This window comes from Somniosus microcephalus, chromosome 23 (assembly GCF_052327205.1).
Source record: "Somniosus microcephalus isolate GS21.2 chromosome 23, FLI_Smic_1.0, whole genome shotgun sequence".
Taxonomy (NCBI): domain Eukaryota; kingdom Metazoa; phylum Chordata; class Chondrichthyes; order Squaliformes; family Somniosidae; genus Somniosus; species Somniosus microcephalus.
In genome coordinates, this window is record NC_141009.1 from 14,358,872 (window position 1) to 14,380,673 (window position 21,802).

The 21,802-nt window shown below is 42.4% G+C and overlaps 2 protein-coding genes across 7 annotated transcripts in view; one reads left to right on the plus strand and one right to left on the minus strand.

The window, feature by feature from the left end:
• The window catches only part of LOC147101670 (kelch-like protein 20), a 70,573-nt gene extending 51,861 nt beyond the window's left edge, over window positions 1-18,712 (plus strand). For 3 of the 5 annotated variants that reach the window (XM_085965440.1, XM_085965441.1, XM_085965443.1), the window contains 4 exons: window positions 1,031-1,137; window positions 2,689-2,753; window positions 6,947-7,001; window positions 16,840-18,712. In XM_085965440.1, the coding sequence (XP_085821566.1) occupies window positions 1,031-1,137; window positions 2,689-2,753; window positions 6,947-6,972 (198 nt within the window). In that variant the 3' untranslated portion in view covers window positions 6,973-7,001; window positions 16,840-18,712. Of the gene's footprint in view, window positions 1-1,030; window positions 1,138-2,688; window positions 4,327-6,946; window positions 7,002-16,839 lie in introns of those variants that run through there. The other 2 variants (XM_085965442.1, XM_085965444.1) reach the window with 2 other exon arrangements.
• Window positions 4,214-19,727, minus strand: LOC147101671 (uncharacterized). Of its 2 annotated transcripts, none has more exons than XM_085965446.1 (8): window positions 19,325-19,727; window positions 16,698-16,844; window positions 13,258-13,402; window positions 12,800-12,918; window positions 11,701-11,822; window positions 10,996-11,167; window positions 10,830-10,903; window positions 4,214-6,050 (listed from the first exon to the last, which is right to left on the minus strand). In XM_085965446.1, exons 1-8 carry the CDS (start codon window positions 19,486-19,488, stop codon window positions 5,776-5,778), a joined length of 1,218 nt encoding a protein of 405 aa, XP_085821572.1. In that variant the 5' UTR covers window positions 19,489-19,727; the 3' UTR covers window positions 4,214-5,775. The 2 variants fall into 2 exon arrangements, with proteins under 2 accessions (XP_085821572.1, XP_085821571.1); XM_085965445.1 differs by having other exon boundaries at window positions 16,698-16,847.
• Between the last annotated feature and the right edge of the window lie 2,075 nt (window positions 19,728-21,802).

Genomic DNA, 21,802 nt, shown 5'->3' on the forward strand with positions numbered 1-21,802 from the left:
CCCCCCCCCCCCCCCCCGGTCGCGCGCCCTCTCTCTCTCTTTCTCCCCCCCCCCCCCCCCCCCCCCCCACGTCGCTCTCTCCCCCAACAACAACATGCCCTTGAAAAAGCCTCGGCACCACCGGGCACTCCAGCTAGTATATAATATAGATAGATACAATATGAAAATGCTAACAAGAGAAAGATGCACGTTTTGGATATAACTCCATCAGAACTGCCAGTTTTGATCAGGGTTATAACTGACCTTTTCTCTTCCAGATGCTGATTGACCTGTGCCTGTCTAGTAATTTTTCAGATTTGTAGCATATTGTGATTTATCTTTATCACTGTGGGTTTAAGAAGCCTGCATTGTTTGGATTCCTGATGCTTTGCCGCTTCTTGGCACCAAAGTTAAGATTTCGATCATCTGTAGAAAATCGATGCTCTTTCTTGCCATTCTAACACAATCAGCAGAGATGGGACAGGGAAGATTTGTTGGCTATGATGAATATCATATAGTAGAATATGCATGTACTATATCTGGCTGAATAATACATTTTGTCTGGTGTATCTACTTCAGCAAATAATTTGATAAGCAGTTTACATAAGGGCTTCTTCCCCTCCCCATGCAACTACAGTAAATAATCTGACATTAAGGATTACAGCATTGCTAATCCATTAGAGCCTCCCATTTGTTCATATAGTGACCACTGACATTACTTCATACTGCATGTTTCTCCCTGCAATATATACTATTTTGCAGCTGGTAGATTGGTGCCCTGCAGATGGGAGACACAAGTGGGATGGAATAGCGCTTTTTAAATGTGTTTGCATTTTGTTCTCTTTGGGGAAGTACTAGACTCCACTCGCTGGCACCTGCACTGAGGGGACAAACCGGTGTCCTCTCTGTAGCACAGCATACGATACATCAACATGTGGTGCTAGCAGGTTACTTGTATTAACATTTCCTCTTTAACCTATATGTAAACACTGTTCCTAACAAGTAATTAAAAATGTACTTAATTTTGTGTCTCTCTTCCACCACCACCCAGGTTGGTCTAGCTGTTGTAAATGGACTTCTGATGGCAGTTGGCGGTTTTGATGGTACAACCTACTTAAAAACAGTTGAGGTGTTTGATCCTGACGCAAATACATGGAGGTACAAACATGTTTCAAACTGCTTCCAGCTCAAGTTCAACTTATTTGATCTGCTTAAGTTAACAAAGTGACTGAGTCCATCCAGTGTGCAACAGTCGCTGTGATAACCAAAATAGTTGGAATTTCATGAGATGCAAAATTGAGGGGTTTTTTGATTTGACTTTTGAAACCTATGCCATATTTGGGCAAGACCCATGCATGAAATCAATAATTGTAGAATGGAACCGGGTAGAGTATCCCCTCCAAAGGTTGGCACTTCCAGCACTGCATTCTCCTTCAGTAGTGTGGTGGGTTGTCAATCTAGATTATATGATCATGTCCTTTAGCTGGAGTTGGACTTGAACTTCTAGTTTTCTGACCGAGTTAAATACACCAACAAGTGAGCTAAGCTGTACGCCATCTTTTTCTCCCTCTTTCCTTGGACAAATATTCTAGTTTTTTCAGACAAGCATTCTGGTAGAGAGGTCAGCATATTTTTGAAATAAAATGCCCCAATCAGTCCATGCACTGTAAGGGTATATATTAATGTTTCAGACTGATGCATTCATTTTAACCACAGTAAATTACTTTATCCTGGAGTTTCAAAAGTCAAACCAAACAAAAGGCTGGTGTGGTAAGTGGATGCTGATGCACTACCATAAACTGTCTTATGGTGCAGTAATCTAACTTGAGGGACTTCAATGCTATTTACCCCCACCCAGTGATGATTGTGCAGTTTATACAAGACACCTGACTCCAGAGAATAGACCAGTGTCTTAAATTACTCCACTACATTTTTATTAATCATTTGTAAAAGGGTGACTTTAGGCAATGTTGGTGACATTCCTACATATTTGTGCATGTGATGTTGAAGGACTTTATAGAAATTTGCAATTATTCATCACAGCAGTCTTGTCATTGTATATAGGTGTACAGCCCAATCAGGAAAGGTACTTATTATTGTCCCATACTCTAACCCATCATTCTTGATCAGTAATGATCAAATGTACAGTAATAGAACCACACATCAGAGGTAACAATCTGATACACTGGAAAGAAAATCTTGGTAACTGACAAGTGAAAAAAACACTTAGAGAGGGCATCTGCTTGCATAGTTTAAAAAAAATTTTTAAACCAAACATTGCATCAGGTTTGTTAAAACAGACTCCTGCTGTTACATTACCTGAACCTTTCAATTGCATTACAAGGAAGTATTAAACAACCTATATCCTTTGGGCTTTATAAACTAAAGAAATCCAGCATTCACATTTACATGCTTACTGAATTAAACAGCCATAAAACCATTACCAACCTCCATCTTTCATACAAGTTATATAATCTTCAATTGTGTTGCTTAATCAAAAATATGCTTTGAGGGGAAAAAAGATAAGGGTAATAGAAAATCAAAGAAACCAAATTGGCAGTGGGTTTATTGATTACATTGAACTTGCAAAGTATTGCACAAAATGAACAGGAGTGTTTTATTGATCAGGAGCACAGCCTCAACACTAGATATGTTTGCATTTCATTGCCTAATGGATTGAATACAGATTATTTATTTATTCCCTGTCAGGCTCTTTGGAAGCATGAATTACAGACGCCTCGGGGGTGGGGTCGGCGTGGTGAAGATGACGCAATGTGAGTCACACATTTGGTGAATTCTTCGACTTGGGAAGAGGGTTGCCCTGCACATTTTACCCATTTATAACAGCACTGAATTGTCACCTTTTGTGTAACCATACCAAATAGCATATGAAGCAAAGAGTGCAGAAGAGCACCTAGAATAAGTGCATTATATCTAGCAATCTTTATGCACTAAGCTGCAAAAACTTTCTATTTAGCAGTTGCATTTCTTGCGTCATTGGAGATATCCTTTGAATCTATTATTGAAATAAAACCTGCTGCCTTATAAATTGCCCAGCTAGCTACTCCAGATCTGGGTGAGTTTTTTAAAATGGTTCCAATTTATTCTGGCACATCTAGGTTACATCTTTTTGTGCCAGCACACTATTTATGCAACTTGAAGTGAAGAAAATTCCACTTATATGAAGCACTAAGAAATTACTTTCCACATTGGTGGAGTCAGGTTAAATGATCGGTTTACTGCCTTGTCTCAGATTGCAGTTTAACTTGATGGATCATACCACCCTCCCCCTCCTAAATGTAATGGGGTAAAGTATAGGCCTTTGACTAAAACCACACAAGCTCTCATTCCTGCTATGGCTTTTAGTCAAACTTCAAATTAAGTGAAAAGAAGGAAAGCTAGAGCCAGCTTGAATATTGTTTTTATATAAAAGTGTGGTTCCTGCATCAGATGAGGAAGGCAATGGGGGGAAAGAGAGAAAGAAAGTTAAAGACCAGGTCAATTGTTCCATTTTCTTTCTACAAGGTTGACCAAAACTTGTTTCATGAATTACATGAGTGCTTTCAATTATATCCTTGCTTTACATAGGGATTGTATTTTAAAATTAACTTTGAGCAAAACTATTAGGTCTTCTACAGTATACACAAACCCTGTAATTGAGCATAGATATGTACTGTACATGTTTCAGTAAAGTTTAGCCTCCATCACACTGCAAGATGTGAGCCAGAGAACATACAAGCTTAGGGTGCATTTTTAGTCTAGTTCCACTACAGAAATAAAATATAAAACCTACTAGATGCAATCAACATGCTTTTTAATAACTGTAGAGCAGGTTACCTGAAGCCAAATTAACAGCTACACATTCCCAAGCCATAATTGAAGTGATTCAAAACAATATGGATTGCTGCTTTCACTCAGCAACCTGACTGCACCAACTAAGGTGGGGTGGGTGAAGTGGACAAGTAGTGTTGTAATAAAGGGTCATCTTATATGGGAATTATCCCTCTAATAGGCAGCAGCCCCTGCGTTGATGTGTACTTCCAGTAAAGACAAAAGTATCAATTCTACTTTGCATCTTCCCACTGCCATGTATGTTAGCTAGAAACCCATTAGTAGGTATAAAATCTTGGTTCTTCCTCTTCCAAGAAAGATCCTACATCAAGTTCACTTAATGCAAATACATTAGATGGGATCTAGTAGATATTTGGATACTGACCTTCAATTGCCCAATTGTAAAAAAAAAGACATTTATTTAATGTGTTCTTGCTGTTTAAAGGTGATATTGTATTTTATTTACAACAAATGTTCAACTTGTACAGTATTTAAATAAAGTTCAGTTCAAAAATGCTTCATTATTTCTGAAGATACTGCCTTTAAGTTTAATCATTTTCTTTCCCCTAGCCCATGTCATTTATAGCTTTGTATATTTAACTATTGGGACAGGAGTGAATACACTGAAGTACAGGAAACTTTCAATTAACCAGCACCTAAATAACCAGAAATGACAGTTAACTGGCAAAATTCAGTAGGTTCAGGTAGCTTATTACTTTTTTTTTTTTTTTACTCCATTTGTTGCTGTGCAAGGGTGTGGCTGCAACTGTTGCTAAACTACAGATACACGTGCCCATTGTTCTGAAGCTGTTGCTTGATATGGAGCTCTCAGCTCCGTATCTTTTACTAGTGTTCGGTTATCTGGAATTTTTGATGAACCAGCACCACGTCGGTCCCGGATAAAAAAAAGTTTCCTGTATTGCTTTCCTTCGAGCACTGACTGAGCTACAATATAGTCGTGGTGTGATCCCTAGAGTAATAGTACGGACAAGTAAATCACTCCAATACCCTTTCAAAGTGGGTGTGGGGGTGGAAGGAATAAACTTGTATTTTTAAAATAGTAAAGTGGTAGAAATCTGATTTACAGTGCATTACCAATACCTTAATAGCAAGTCCATAGCAAAAAGGTTTACACAATCACAAGGGCCATTTAATATAAATCTTCAAACAAATAACAGCTGAACTCTGATTGGACCTCAAGGGATAACTTGCACCCCCCTCAAACAAATTAAGCAAAGTTTAATTGAGTTTTAATGTGTGGCTGTATGATACCCTCTAATGATTAGCATATCAAGAAAACATGTTAACTGAACTCTCAAGCTGCAGCCAGACTTGGAACAACTCCATTTTCTGTTCAAAAATAAAAGCAAAATATTGCAGGTGCTGGAAATTAAATTGAGCACCTCTGGCTAAATGGTTAAACACCTGCACACATCATTGAAAAGATTCAGGAAAATATCCCCCTCCCTTGAGGCAAAGGTTGTTGGGCCTGCCACAGCACAGCCAGGTGCAACTCTCGAAGGGTACCAGTTACTGCATTGTTTCTGTTCTCATTCCCACACTAGCTGTTGCAATCAAATTGTAGATTAACAGTTTGTCTTTCATTAACAATTAAATTATAATTAAGGCTAGTAATTTGGTGCAGCACAACAGCCCTCAACAAATTCATACACACTTCAATTTTGCATGAAGAAAAAAGGACAACCTTGGGATTTTTTTTTTTTAAACACCAAACCAATGAAGTACTTTTGAAGTAGCCACTGTGGTAAGCAAATACAGCCAACATGTAGTGTCCCACAAACAATTAGATAAGTTTTTAGTGGTAGTTAAATGTTGGCTAGGTCACTGGGAGAATTCCCTGGCACTACTTGTCCAACTGGCAGTGAAAATGCTGGTCAGCAGCAATACTGCACTTGCCCCCCAAATCACAAGTAGGCCACTGAAAATGATCAGGGTTTAAATTTGTTATAAACTTAAAAAGATTAAGTCTACCATAGCCATTTCTTCCTCAGCACACAGATCATCTGTTATCCCTGGCGACTCCACTTCTGGCCAGTTTCCCAGCGAGTTCTCGGCTGTCATTAGTGTATCTAAATCCAGTACTTGGAATGATGATTTTTCCAATTCTGGTTTCACTTCTGAAGCTGAAGTCGGACTTTTGTTCATTGAAGTATCCGAATCCATAGTTGATGCAGAAATCTCCAAGCTTTTGGCAGCTTGGGTGGTGGAATTGTCAGAGTCTGTAATGGTACAATACAGTTGATGTTTGGAGCACAATTGCTATCTAACAACCCAAATTCAAAGACCATTCTACTGATGGTGGGAGGGGGCATACATGAGGAATACCCAATCCTTATTTAGTCAGAAGCCATGTTCCAAGTCAGCAATTTACCAAAGTAGTATTACTGGAGAGATTTTTTTTTAAACAATGAGCTGGGTGGGGGTGGATAAACAAGAAACACCCATGTATTTATTAAGAGTTATGCAACTTGATATCAGCAGCTCATATTGGCAACAACTGCACCATTAATTGTTCATGATCAATAGCAATATTAAAAAGGGAATGTGGCAACTGGGACTGAAAGTAGTGGTTAATGGACTAGATGCATGTCACAGTGGTGTTGGGAGCCTCAACCTAGAGAAATCTGGACTCAAGTATAGGGGGCACAACATAAAAAGTGCAGACAAAAATAGGGAACTAAAGTCAGCAACAAGTCAAATTCAGGAGGACAAACAACACGTTGAATTTGGATGAAATTTAATGCAGAGAAGTGTGGCAATAGGCAGTCAGATACAAAGCCAAAGTACAAGTGATAGCCCATGTTAGAAAAAATTGTATTCTAGGGTTTTAGAACTAGGGGCATAGATAATGCTAAACCTACACATTTGTTGGGCATTTAAAATATGGTCAGTTTTGGACAGCAAAGGATGTCAAGGCCATGGAGGAGAGAGATTTACTAAGATACTATGAATGAGGGACTTCAGTTATGAGGAGAGACTAGAAGAACTGGGGCTCTTCACTAGAAGAGATCTGATTGAGGTATTTTGATACAGTAAAGAGTGAAATTTGCTTGGTTTTTCTAAAAAATAAAATGCACAAGGTTATCTGTATAACTAGCAAAATTTGTCACTATAGGTTCAGAACAGCAAGATCCTACCTGACCAACTTCTGGCTTTGAGGAAGGGACATCGTAAGTGGATGATGGAAAGCCCCATGTAATGTCCCTAGACTTCAAAAAGGAATTGTGACAAAGTTCCACGTTAAGTGAAGCTCAAAGCTGTGGGGAACTCAGTCAAGTCTTCGGAATGGATAAGAAATTAGCTAAAGAGTAGAAACTAGATTGTTACAAAACTTTAGGGTTTCTAATTTAGTGAATTGGATTGAGAAATTTGATGCAAATTGGTCATTTTTCCAGACAATACCAAATGGAGACACAATGGCAACAACTTGCATTTATACTTGGGTGAACTTTGAGGCAGCTCAGAAATTAGAAAATAGGTTACTCAAATATGCAAGTGGATAGGACAATGACAGATTAAATTTAAAATGAACACGTGAAGTACTGCACATAGGAAGCACCCATAATCCACAAATTGTGTTGAATAGCAAAGGAAGAACTCAAGACCCACAAGCCTTAGATACAACACTCAAGATGTTCACAAAGCCAATAGAATGTTGAACTCTAGTCAAAGCAGTAGAATTCAAGAGAGGAAGTTGTGCTTAATCTGCAATGCTTCAGTCAGACCACATCTGGAGTATGGTGTCCAGTTTTCTAGGACATAAGAACTAGGAACAGGAGTAGGTCATTTGGCTCGTCGAGCCTGCTCTGCCATTCAAGATCATGGCTGATCATCTACCTCAACTCCACCTTCCTGCACTATCCCCAAATCCCTTGATTCCTTCATATCCAAAAATCTATTGAATATATACTCAAGTGAACATCCACAACCCTGTGGGGTAGAGAATTCCAAAGCTTCATAGTGCTTTGAAGAAATTTCTCCTCATCAGTCCTAAATGGCTGACCCCTTATCCTGAGACTGTGACCCTTTAGTTCTAGACTCTCCAGCCAGGGGGAAACATCCTCCCAGCATCGACCCTTAAGAATTTTATATGTATCACCTCATTCTTCTAAACTCGAATATAGGCCTGGTCTACTCAGTCTCCTCATAAGATGATCCCTTCATCCCAGGAATCAGTCCAGTAAACCTATGTTGCATTCCCTCTAAAGCAAGGAGACCAAAACTGTACACAGTACTTGAGATGTGGTCTCACCAAGGCCCTATACAATTGTAGTGAGACTTCTTTACTTTTGTACTCTAATCCCTTTGCAGCCTCCATGCATCCTCCTCACAGCTTACTTTAACCACCTTACTTTGTATTGTCAGCAAACTTGGGACACAGGAAAGGTTGTAGTGCTGGATGCAATACAAAGAGCCACAGGGCTGATCACTGGTGTTAGAGGTCAGGGTTACATAGAATGTACAGCACAGAAATAGGCCATGCTGGCATTTATGCTCCACTCAAGCCACCTCCTCATCTAAATCCATCAGCATAACCCTCTATTCCCTTCTCCCCTTAAGTGCATCTATACTATTTGCTTCAACCACTCCCTGTGGTGAAGAGTTCCACATTCTCACCACTGGGTAAAGATGTTTCTTCTGAATTCCCTATTGAATTGCTTGATGATCTTATATTGATGGCCTCTAGTTATGCTCTTCCCCACAAGTGGAAACATTCTCTGTATCCAAACCTTTCATAATTTTAAAGATCTCAATTAGGTCACTCCTCCACCTTTGAGAAGAGTTACAAGGAAAGTCAGGAGAAACTTGGATTATTCAGCCTCAAAAGGAAGCAGCTAGGAAGTGGTCGTAACTAGGCACACAAGATCATGTTTACAGCATGGAAAAGGTAAATTAGAAAAGTACATCAACCTAAATTGCAAGAGCAAGACATGGTAACCTCTTGACAGATGAAAGATGGGTCAGATGACCTTTCACATCCATGTTCATCTTTTAACAAGGAATGTCCTAGCAGAAACAATGATGGAAGCTGAGCCCATCACTTTAAAAGGAAAAAGTGGATTAAAATGGGTGGGGTGGGGAGGGTGCAGCAGGGCAATGGGACAACTGTGCACAGGTGCATTGGGCCAAATGGCTTCCCTCTATGCTGCAAATTCTGATCAATACGTTATGAGAAACAAAGATGCAAGCTTTCCAACCCTCCCCCAACAGGAGACATTTGGTTTACACCATGCCAATAGGTCTCAACTGTAGAGTATCAGTCAGTTCCTATTTAGTGAATGACCAGTATCCAGCGTTTTAAAAAAGTGATTTGTTCTATAGCAAGCCTTTATATATGTACACTTTGTTCAATAAATGTAGTTTAACTTACCCACTTCTCTGCATGCTAAGATAAATGCCAATACATTTGATTCATTACATGAATGATTATTATTATCTAGCATGTGTAGTACATGGCTGTGAATATGGCAACTGGTTATTACAAGAAAAAATGTAAACATAAAAAAGGGAAATATTTTAGTTTGCCAACACTATGCAGATACAATAGCAAAATACTGCAGATGCTGGAAATCTAAAACAGAAAATGCTGTGAGAGAAAGAAAATGCTGGGGGAGAGAGAGAGAGAGAGAGTCAACGTTGAGTCAGGGACCCTTTGTCAATACTTTATGCAGATAGTTTTGAACACTTGCCCCTCCCCATCCCCTGCAAGATTGGCACTATTTAGCCAAGCAGTCACCAGGTGAGGAACATAGGCTGTTTGCAGAATACCAGTGTGCCCTGTAACCAGGCAGCTCCCCGCCAGAAATAACCGCTGCTCAGCACCCACGTTTCGTCAGAGTGCAAGTAAACAGAGCAGAATTCAGACTTGTACCCACCACTCCAGTATCAACACACAACTTAGTGCCACCTGTCACAGGTCAAAGTGGGGGGAGAAATGATTTGTTGGGTGCTTCATCCTTAGTTTGATAATGTAGTTGATAATTATTTGGAGTTATCCCCCTTCATTTCTCTTAAGTTACAGGATGGAGCAGTAGGTATACACATGACAAAATTCACTGCTACAATTAGTTCTCTCGCCCCTTCCACCACTTAAGAAAAAGGGTCAAACTCCTCGCTGGGGTATAATGCCACACATACCCTTGTAGTGCCTTGCTTAAGTGGCACATTCTTTTTACATGAACCCTAACAGTTCAGTGACAGCCAACCCCTACTGTAAGAGTGCGCATCAACACTGAGCCCAATCCCGTACTCGCCGGACAACCACATGTCCAAGTCCAGTGGCTGTTGGTCAACAATCTGGTGTGGGAATCCTGATGGACGTCGTCCTCCCAAATGAAGGACAGAAGCCAATTGCAGTGTCCTTACTGCCACCCTGGCCGAGAGCAGCTAACTCAACCGAGACTAGGGATTTCAACCTGGGGGGTTTCTGGCTGATACGGCGGAGCTACTCACTGAACTAACTGGAGGTACAAGCAGCGGAAAGAAAATGTTTTATTCACAGGGCAGCACATGTGCAAAGAGCAGTGGGACACAGGTACAATCAAGTTAATCTCAGCTCCTCCCCAACCCACGACCTCTTCCACCTAGAAGGACGAGGGCAGCAGGCGCATGGGAACACCACCCCCTCCAAATTACACACCATCCTGACTTGGACGTATATCGGGCCATTCCTTCATCGTCGCTGGGACAAAATCCTGGAACTCCCTAACAGCACTGCGGGAGCAGCTTCACTATACAGACTGCAGCAGTTCAAGGCGGCGGCGGCTCACCACCTTCTCAAGGGCAATTAGGGATGGGCAATAAATGCTGGCCTTGCCAGTGACGCCCACATCCCATGAACCAATATGAAAAAAGTCACACTGCCCTAGAGAGGCAGAAGGCATATACCTCCCTATAAAAGTGGTTAAATAAAAATATTTACTTCAATAGAGATAAAGTTGCCAATTAAAACTGAGTGAGATTGGCTAGCTGAATTTTACAGCATCATACAACCTTACCTTGCACAGTATTCCATTGGTCTTGGATGTTGAAGGACAGATTATCTGGTTGAGTTGCACTTCTCCCTGGAGAGCTGAGGTTATAACAGGAATTAAACCCTGAAAATACAATACTTCAAACTTTCTCCCCCCCCCCCCCCCCAAAAGTTGAGGTGGAGACACAAACCCATTTTGTTGAACTGGAGCAAGAGTTTTAGGACTTGTGGTCAGAAGATTTTGTAGCTGTGAATCTTGCCATCCATTGGTGAGAGTTGCAAACCACTTGGCCGGTAGATGACTGGCTGGAGATGCCACATGTTGTTCAGAAGAGCCAGTGACGGGCAATATTGTAGGCTTCCCTACAACAGAAATTTCTCGAGCTTACTTTTACCGCACCAATATAAAAAGAGAGAGACACAAAAATACAAGCGTGTGTTCATTACTATTCTATACAAGAACAGTTCACCTGAGCAACACACTGCCAGAGGTCACTAGTACATAGCAGTTAAAAATTAAGCCAATACAGAGTCAGTTTCCAAACATTTCACATCAATGTAATTTCCAGAGATTAAATCAGATGCTTAATCCTCTTACTCCATTGTCAGGATAACAGAATCCTGAATGTTATAGGTGAGAAACAGGATCCTTTACTCACTATCCAAGTGTTGGTCTTTCATGCCTACACCATTTATTGGAGAGATATACTTCCTAACTTGAATACAGATCTGCCCACAACCTCCAGCAGCCAGTTCTTGTTTCAAAAGAACAGGAGTTCATTTCTGGTCTTGCACTAGGCTCAGTTTGGTTTAGTGCTAGAAGAGTGTGATGGTAGTTTCCCACCCCCTTTAAAAGAGTTGGACTAGTTGAATCAACTTTTATTAACAGAGCTAACCTGAGATGAAAGGGATGCTCACTCGTGGCAAGTGTTGGGAGATGCCCACACTCTCAGCCAAGGCTTGCTTTTTGTTCTTTGCACTTTGTCTTGTGTAGTACGTTTTCACTGGTTCCTTTTTCCTGTTGAAAAGGAATATGATATTTTAAGTATGAAAACATTGTTCCTATAGCACATCAAGAGAAGACTCTGGAAATGATTAACTAGGGTGATGGACTGACAAGAGACCAGGATTCAGATCTTTATCCACCAATATTCACTCTGGTTTCTCAGACTGGAGTGCCGGGTTGTTTGGCTTTTCCTCCCTTCTGCTCCCTCAACTGGCTAGGGATGAATAGTCACATGGTTCCTTCCAATATTGGTACTGCACATCTTCTAGGGATGCCAAAAATGAATGGCATCAGAGGAGAAATTGACAACACGTAGCCCTTGGAGTTGCAATACAAAGCGATGATTCCACATCAGCGCAGTGACGTGTGTAGACCAAATGGCAGAAGGCATGTGAGATCTAACAAATTTCTACATGTTAGAATGTGATTCATGTCAGAGTGCTGCAATTTCACAAAATAGAAAAAAATTTGAAAATGCTGGTTCCTGAGCAGATCTGAATGATGCATCATTTGTCCTACTTAAAGAGAAGCATATGGGCTGATCAGCACAATTTGTTGAGTTTTTCCATACACTGCATGAAGACCCGTACAAGCACTGGATAACGGTGGGGGGGGGGGGGGGGGATTCCAACTCCTTAACTGTTTGGAAGTTTCGTGTTAAACTAGGGTACATCCAACAATAACTAAACACTAAGTCAACAGCAGCACTTCATCTTGTATACCAACATCCCCCTTGAGGGAGGGGGATCTGCAACTCTCAGCTTCCCACAGCCCAGTCACTCAGGATTGAGATGACTGGTTACCCAGTGTATTTTATATAAGTAACAATTTACAGCACCTCCTGCCCCAAGAGGAACACACACGAGTTATATCCCCAACCGAGACCATCCCAGGTTCCTGGGGGCAGGATAAACCGTGGCCAAGGACATCCCAATAAAAACAGTGGAAACTGAACACCAGTGCTATTTAACAATTATACAAACTCTTACCTGTACATTTCTCGTCTCCCCCTTGTCCTCTCATCTTGTACAGAACATGGTTTTGCTGGTTCTGTCTTTGTGGTGGGTTTCTGCCATTTTTCATATAGTCCCTCGGGTACCGATAAAGTCTGAACAAAATGCAGTTTCAGCCCGTGAAAGACAGCTCCTTTTTTAAGCTTTGTATTTTACATAAGACACAAGATTGGAGACTCGTTATTATAGGTTAGTTAAGAGTAGACAAATCTCAATTTCTATTAAGTTCAAAGAAGTGGATTTGCTTGAAAATCTCTGCTCACTGAGCCACACAAATCAGGAAGCTCCCAGGTTCTATCCCAGTCTGTGCTGAGTTAACCAATCTTCACTTTTGGGGAGCTTGACGGGGAATGGGGAAAATAGATGATTGTAGACAGTGTGGAGGGAAAAGGATCACATACACACAGGAGAAAAATCTTGGGTCGTCGACTCACTCTGGGTTCCTGTGGTGGGATAAGTGCTTGGACAAGCTCCAGGTATTTCACAGTCATCTCCAGGACTGATGCCATATCATTCCTTCGTCCTTCAAATTTAGGCAGCAGATCCCGAAGCTGATCACAGCTGATTTTAATCCGTTTCCTGGCAGATTAAAAGGAAACGAGTGACTGCTTTCACAAAAGCCATGAACTCAGGACAGACAGGCTTCATAGTGGGCAACTGTATTTAGCTTTTTTCCCCCAAGCATCCATTAGAGTTTAAAAGGTCACGACGCTTGACACACACAACATCCATCCCATTAATAGATTTAAACAATCTCTTTCCCCCACCCCTAACTTTGTCATGCATCTGTGGGACGACAGAGCTGGGGTGGGATTGGGTCAGGTCTTGGCAGGAGTTCTTGCTCACCTACCTAGGCACCGGTGGAGTATCTCCAGCAAAAAAAAAGGTGTAAAGAGAACATTACATCCTCAAAAAAAGCTCTTTACATTTGGGCTTGGAGAGATCCACTTTCCATACTTAACTAAAATCCAAAATTTTATTTAAAAAACCCAAGCAGTCGTTCTGGAAGTAGACAGCAGAGAGAGAAGAAATTGGCTGATGTTTCCACTTTGGTGGCATAAACAGGAAGGCAGATTATCTGAACGGCAATAGATTGGGAGAAGGGGAAGTGCAACGAGACCTGGGTGTCCTTGTGCACCAGTCGCTGAAGGCAAGCATGCAGGTGCAGCAGGCGGGTAAGAAGGCAAATGGTATGTTGGCCTTCATAGCGAGAGGGTTTGAGTACAGGAACAAGGATGTCTTGCTGCAGTTGTACAGGGCCTTGGTGAGACCACACCTTGGAGTAGTGTGCGCAGTTTTGGTCGCCTTATCTGAGGCAGGATGTTCTTGCCATGGAGGGAGTGCAGCAAAGATTCACCAGGCTGATACCTGGGATGACAGGAATGAAATATTAGGAGAGATTGGGCCGATTGGGCTTATACTTGCTGGAGTTTAGAAGAATGAGAGGGGATCTCATTGAAACTTATAAAATTCTAACAGGACTAGATGCAGGAAGGATGTTCCCGATGGCAGGGGAGTCCAGAACCAAGGGTCACAGTCTAAGGATAAGGGGTAAGCCATTTAGGACTGAGATGAGGAGGAATTTCTTCACTCAGTGGTGAACCTGTGGAATTCTCTACCACACAAGGCAGTTGAGGCCAATTCATTAAATATATTCAAGAAGGAGTTAGATATATTTAAGGCTAAAGGGATATGGGGAGAAGGCAGGGACAGGGTACTGAGTTTGGATGATCAGCCATGATCTCATTGAATGGTGGAGCAGGCTCGAGGGGCCGAATGGCCTACTCCTGCTCCTATCTTCTACGTTTCTATGTTTCACACGTCGACACTTTCAGGTTAGAATCGGAATGACACGGCACAGGAGACGGCCGTTTGGTCCATTCTGCCGGCTCTTCTGGTCGAGCTAACCACTTAATCCCACTCCCCCTGCTCTTTCCCCATAGCCCTGCAAAATGATTTGTTTTTATTTTAGCTATCCGGTTTCTTTTTATATAAATTAAAGCTTTGCATTTACAAAAAGGAAATACTCCCATTGACCTCGGTGCTGGTTTCTGCTGATGTAAAGGTATACTTTGTACTTATAAAACAGTGAATGAAGTTTAACCAAACATGGGAATAAAAAGACAGCTAAAAACTTGAAAGGTTCTGACTTACTCTTTTGTTCTATGAGGAAAGATTGGAGAGGCTGGGTTTGTTTTCTTTGGAACAGATGCAACTGAGGGGAGATTTAATTGAGGTGTATAAAATTATGAGGGGCCCAGATAGAGTGGATAGGAAGGACCGATTTCCCTTAGCAGAGAGGAAAAGAACCAGGGGGCATAGATTTAAAGTAATTGGTAGGAGGATTAGAGGAGAGTTGAGGAGAAATGTTTTTCATCGAGGGTGCTGGGAGTCTGGAACTCACTGCCTGAAAGGGTGGTAGAGGCAGAGACCCTCAGGTTGTTTTATTTATTTATTTATTTATTTTTTATTTTTTTTTAAAAAGTACTTGGATATGCTCTTGAAGTGCTGTAACCTACAGGGCTACGGACCAAGAGCTGGAAAGTGGGATTAGGCTGGATAGCTTTTTTGGGGGCTGGCACAGACACGATGGGCTGAATGGCCCCCTTCCGTGCCGTAAACCTCTGATTCTGTATAAAAGCAACACTGAAGAGTTCAGCAGCTGTCAAAGGGGTCGGGTCGGGTCTCGTGCACAAAATGCAGAGTCAGTGAGGCGACCTCTCCCCCTCAGGCTGACCTGACCATAGCTAACATGATCCCTTATCCCGCAAATCCATTGGCAGGATCGGCGCACCAACATCAGTGTTCTCGCTCAGGCCAACATCAAAGCTTTGACTACACTCAATCAGCTCCGATGGACGAGTCACATTGTCTGCATGCCCGATACGAGACTCCCAAAACAAGCGCTCTACTCGGAGGTCTGACATGGCAAGAGCGCCCCAGGTGGGCAGAGGAAACGCTTCAAGGACACTTTCAAAGCCTCCTTGAAAAAGTGCAACATCCCCACCAACACCTGGGAATCCCTGGGCCCAAGACCGCACAAAGTGGAGGAGAAGCATCCGGGAAGGCACCGAACACCGAGTCTCTTCGCCGGGAGCAAGCGGAAGCCAAGCGCAGGCAGCGCACGTCAACCCAAGCACCGCACCCACCCCTTCAACCACCGTCTGCCCCACCTGTAACAGAGACTGTAGGTCCCGCATTGGACTCAGTCACCTGCAAACTCATTTTTAATGTGGAAGAAAGTCATCCTCGGCTCCGAGGGACTGCCCAAGAAGGATCCCTTATTTAGAAAAGGAGTTCTCCCGTGGTGTTGTCCGTAGAAAGTCAGGACACAGCAAATTTCCCCTCCGTGATGCCGCAGCTTCTGGAGGCCCATCTAGCGGGAGACATGTGTGCAGCTACAGGTAGCTTTAGAATTGGAAAATCCCAGCAAAACACCATGTAGAGGCATGACAGAATGGTGATGCCCACACAAGGAGGAGGGTAGAACCTACATAGCAAATTTAAATATTGCTAGTTAATCTCCCATGGTATTGCACACAGGGAGACCAAGTGTAGTCTCGAGGTGAATTGGGGTTAGAGGGCAGAGGGCAATTGGACAATTCAATCACCTTTTGTTATCTTTATATTTCCATTATAAAATTCTAATGTCCACATTTAGAACAGAAACTGCCAATACAAACTGGTCACCATCATTACAGCCTTGGTCCAGTAGTGGTCCTGCAGTACCCCATTGGCCAGAGTTACAATTACACTGATGTTTACATAAACGGTTTCAATTATAAAATGTGGACACAAGAATTATTAAAGGAAAAAAGTGGACAGGAAATGTGGCCTGATGTTAAAAAAAACATTAAATATATTAGATTTTTACCTCCTGTTGCGCTCTTTGATCACATTTAGCTTGTCAACCTGGGCTTCAGCTTTGGCCATGGCTTCTTTATGTTCTCTTAACATCTGCTTCTGGAAGTCATCAAGTTTCTCCTCGCTCAGCCTTTCCTCTTTCTCCTCCTCAGAATCACTGCTGGACCAAGAGTGAATGGAGAAGGTGAGCAGCCTTGGAAAACACAGCAGCATTAAGGCAGCGCAGGACTCCAGGCAGCTCAATCTGGATCATGAGCAACTAAGCAATTATTGGAAATTTTTAACCACTAAAAGCAGACATAGCTTCAGAATAGTTCTGGAGATGGCAGGCACAAGACAGGATGAATAGATCTTCTACTTCTAAAAGCAGAGAAAGTGTAATCACTGTCACTTGCTCAATAATTCCATATAAGTAGAGTAACCAGTTTAAATATTAGCATTGACCTGGTACCAATGTTGTGCCCCTTCCAAACCAATGCCATTATTACATGTTAGGAAGCCTGAGTGGAATTGGGGGGGGGGGGGTGGTGTAATGGGGGGGCGGGTGGTGGAAGAGAGAACGGGAGAACAAGACCACAGGTCATGCATGCAAGCTACACAAGGGTAGGATTAAATGTTAAGAGTGGTTCATGTCCCAGAGGATAGTAGACCCATGGAACAAGTTAGCAGCTCACGTGATGAGCGCAAACCCTGTGAGCCTTAGAGAGCGCTGGACCAGTCCCTGATCGGGAAGATCACATCTTACAAAGTGGCACATACATGGTCTATGTGGTCTCCTGGACTAGTTTAGATTACCTGGGGGACGGGAAGAGGGGGCTCCCAGAGAGAGGAATTTCCCCACTTTGCAAACCACAAGAATTTGAATCATAATAGGACTGGCGTAAAATTGTTTTTCACTAAGGGTACCTGTACTGTTAATATTATTGATTTATCTGTAAAATTTACCACTGCATTTATACTGTTAATCCTAAAGCTGTTCAAGACTTTGTTTTATTGCGGCCAATGAATGTAATGGATTTATTATGTAATTTAGGAGTTGTAACAAGTACTACCATATTTAAATAAATAGCTTTGACTCAATAAAAATGAATTTGAATCATGTAAATCCCACCCCACAATGATCAGATTACAGTCTTCAACCAATAGCCTCCATTCCATTAGATTGATCACTGGAAGAATAATACCCTAAATGTTCGGATGGAGGGTTTGAAAGCACCAGAGTTCAGCGACAGAGGAAGAGAGAAAACAATATTCACAATGAGGTTCCAAACAAGTGAATGTTCAATCTTTTACCCCCTTGTGTAGACAGTCCATCAGGTCCTGTTGGTACAGGTGTTCTTACACATTACTCTTCCCCCACCAGGGAGAAAGCACAAAGTTCACATCTTGCACTAAAAATGACAGCAGAGAAAAGGAACACACTGGAATACTGAACATGCAACACAAATCTGCGGACATCTGTATTTTGGCACGGTTAGACTGGCGCCATCACGGAAAAAAACATCTGCATGCAAGTGTCACGTTTCAGTTTTTAATTCAACCGGCTGAAAGATTTTGGAAAAGGAGTAATGTTTAAAGTTGTGTTAAAACAGCACATGTTCACCCACGTTAAAAAAAAAAAAATCACACCAAGGTGATCGAAATATTAGTGAGTTGGGCATTGAAGTTACTGTACCCCAAAACAATAACCAATTCAATCAGCCAGTCTCCATAGTTAATAGACACTTCGTATCCATTATAAAAAAAAAAATCAGGAAGCCTTTGATCCCAGATTCTCAAGAGGTTTTCTGGAACAGGCCCTCCTCTCCAGTTAGGAAGGCAGGGAGATAAAATAGGAACAAAACAAAAAACAGTCAGGCTTTCCCAAAACAGAAAGCCGGCAAGTTTTCATCAGAAGCTTAGGATGCAGGACAGTAGTTAGAAGTTACTTTGTTTAAGTCAAGCAAATGACTTACTGATACAGGGACTTGTGGTGTGTTCATTATTACAAGCTGTGCGGATTGAAATAAAAAAGCTTTGCTAGTTCTATCTGGTCTTGTCTTAAATGTTTTCTCCATGAGGCATATGCAGAAAGACACAAGTATCCTGTTCAGATCACAAGAGGGGGCCTATGATTACACCCAAAGTTAGATCATCGCATGCTTAGATATTAGACAGTACAGGCACGCCCTTAAACACAAGGCACACTATCCCAACTCATACACCGACCCTTGAGACTCTTTACATTGGTTCTTACCACACACAATGAGAGTGACATTCACTATCCTTTACATCGCTACTGTGCAACTTACAGCCAGCAGCTCACAGACATACAGGAGAGGAAGAAAGGTAGGGTTGGGGGTGAGGGAGAGAGGGAAAAGGTTTCCAGTTCTCAACCATCTTGTGCTTAGTGTATCCCCATAAATTGTTTCGATGGGGGGGGGGGGGGGGGTGGGGGGAAAGAAAAGAGCAAGAGAAATAAAAAGCCATTAACATTTATTTCAGAGCATGGAGTAGCAACAGCTATAGGTTTATAGAATTTCCAGAATATTGAAACTATAAACCCCGTCCCTTAAAAAAAACATTATAACATTACAATTTAAACAGATTGAAACCCAACAAACTAGGGGAACAGCTTGATTTGTACGCATCACACACCAGCTATACACAGAATCTTCAGCATTGTCTGTAGTGACCTCCTCAGAATCCTCTACACCCAAAGCATATGACGAGAAGACGCCCTTGGTAGTCCTGGGGGTGATGGTTTCACACACAGCATAGTTAGAAGGGCCTCTCCGACCACTCATCCTTGGACGCACCATGACCTCAGCATCATCCGATCACATCAATAATTCTCTTTGTTTAAAAACAGCGTCCATCGGCCAGTCCTTTGGGTTTTATGAACACAGGAAAAATACAAGCACTCTGAACCTTCAGCAATGTCATCAACAATCTCTGATTCTCTCCACCTGGAGGGATTTGAGAGTCCCCTCATCAGTTTCAAGTGATTGCTCAAAAGAAATTCAGATGAGGTAGCCCATTCGGTCTCACAATGTTAACCCAGTCAGCTCCCCATTATAGTATCCGGCCATCCCTTAAATGAAGCAATGTCCTTTTTAATCACCCTCATCAGTTCCAATCGACTTTGCAAATTGATCATTACAGACAAAGAATGAACCCACCTGCAAACAATCCCCTTTTATTTGACCTGACTTCAGATGATGAAAATATATAGAGTGTGAAAATCAAATTGTGTTTTATCTGGAGCCTTTGCTATTTTATATGCTTACACAAGCCTGAAGCCATTGAGACCAGCAGTTAGAAATGCTGGTTTTGAGACCCCTGTGGTTCAAACCTAGACCCAGGCACAATATAGATCAGGAATATTCATAAGAATTAGGAGTAGGAGTCGGCCATACAGCTCCTCGAGCCTGCTCCGCCATTCAATAAGATCATGGCCGATCTTCGACCTCAACTCCGCTTTCCCGCCCGATCCCCATGTCCCTTGAGTCCAAAAATATATTGATCTCAGCCTTGAATATACTCAACGACACAGCATCCACAGCCCTTTAGGGTCGAGAATTCCAAAGCTTCCAAAGTGAGGAAATTGCTCCTCATCTCAGCCTTGCGGTGGAATTTCTTCACTCAGTGTGCCCTTGCAGAACTGTTGATGTTTGTCACAGTTTTGAAAATCATAATCGTTTGGAAATTTCTGAAGCTGAGGATTCTGGGAGTCTTAGTTGGTCAAAGAATTGCCTGGTGTGGAACTGAACCAAACAGATCGGGAGAGATCCAGATTCAGCTCATTTTATGGTGTGGTAATGTGCGGGAGAAAATAAAACTACCCTCCGAGCAGAGTTTCCTGTGACTTGTGTGTAAAAAATGCAAGTGATGATCTCGGGGATGAGAAAAAGAAAAAAAGGCTTGCCTTTATATAGCAGCCTTCATGGCCTCAGGACGTCCCTAAGCGCTTTACAGCCAATGAAGCACTTTTTGAAGTGGAGTCACTGATTAAATGTAGGGAAACACGGCAGCCAATTTGCGCACAGCAAGCTTCCAAAAACAGCAATGTGATAGTGACCAGAGAATGTTTTTTAGTGATGTTGATTAAGGGATAAATATTGGTCAGGACACCGGGGAGAACTCCCCTGCTCTTCTTTGAAATAGTGCCGTGGGATCTTTTACATCCACCTGAGAGCAGACGGGGCCTCGGTTTAACGTCTGATCCCAAAGGGGCTTTAGTTATGAGGAAACTGGCAGCCGTGCCTTCGGCTGCTGAGGCCCTGAGTTCTGGAATCCCCATCCTAAACCTCTCTGCTTCTCTACCCCTGTCTCCTCCTTTAAGACGCTGCTTAAAACCTACTAAATGGTAGGACCCAATGGTAGAACCCTAGGAAGGACAGAGGATCAGAGGGACCTTGGTGTGCATGTACATAGATCCCTGAAGGCAGCAGGACAGGTAGATAAGGTGGTTAAAAAGGCATATGGGATACTTGCCTTCATTAGCCGAGGCATAGAATATAAGAGCAGGGAGGTTATGATGGAGCTGTACAAAACACTAGTTAGGCCACAGCTGGAATACTGTGTGCAGTTCTGGTCGCCACACTACAGGAAGGATGTGATTGCCTTGGAGAGGGTGCAGAGGAGATTTACCAGGATGTTACCTGGGCTGGAGCGCTTCAGCTATGCAGAGAGACTGGACAGGTTGGGGTTATTTTCCTTAGAGTAGAGAAGGCTGACGGGGGACCTGATTGAGGTGTACAAAATTATGAGGGGCATAGATAGGGTAGATAGAAAGGAACTTTTCCCCTTTAGTAGAGGGGTCAATAACCAGGGGGCATAGTTTCAAGGTAAGGGGCGGGAGGTTTAGAGGGGATTTGAGGAAAAACTTTTTCACCCAGAGGGTGGTTGGAATCTGGAACTCACTGCCTGAAAGGGTGGTAGAGGCAGGAACCCTCACAACATTCAAGAAGCATTTAGATGAGCACTTGAAACGCCATAGCATACAAGGCTACGGACCAAGTGCTGGAAAATGGGATTAGAATAGACAGGGCTTGATGGCCGGTGTGGACATGATGGGCCGAAGGGCCTCTTTCTGTGCTGTATAACTCTGTGACTCTACTTCTTCACCTGTCC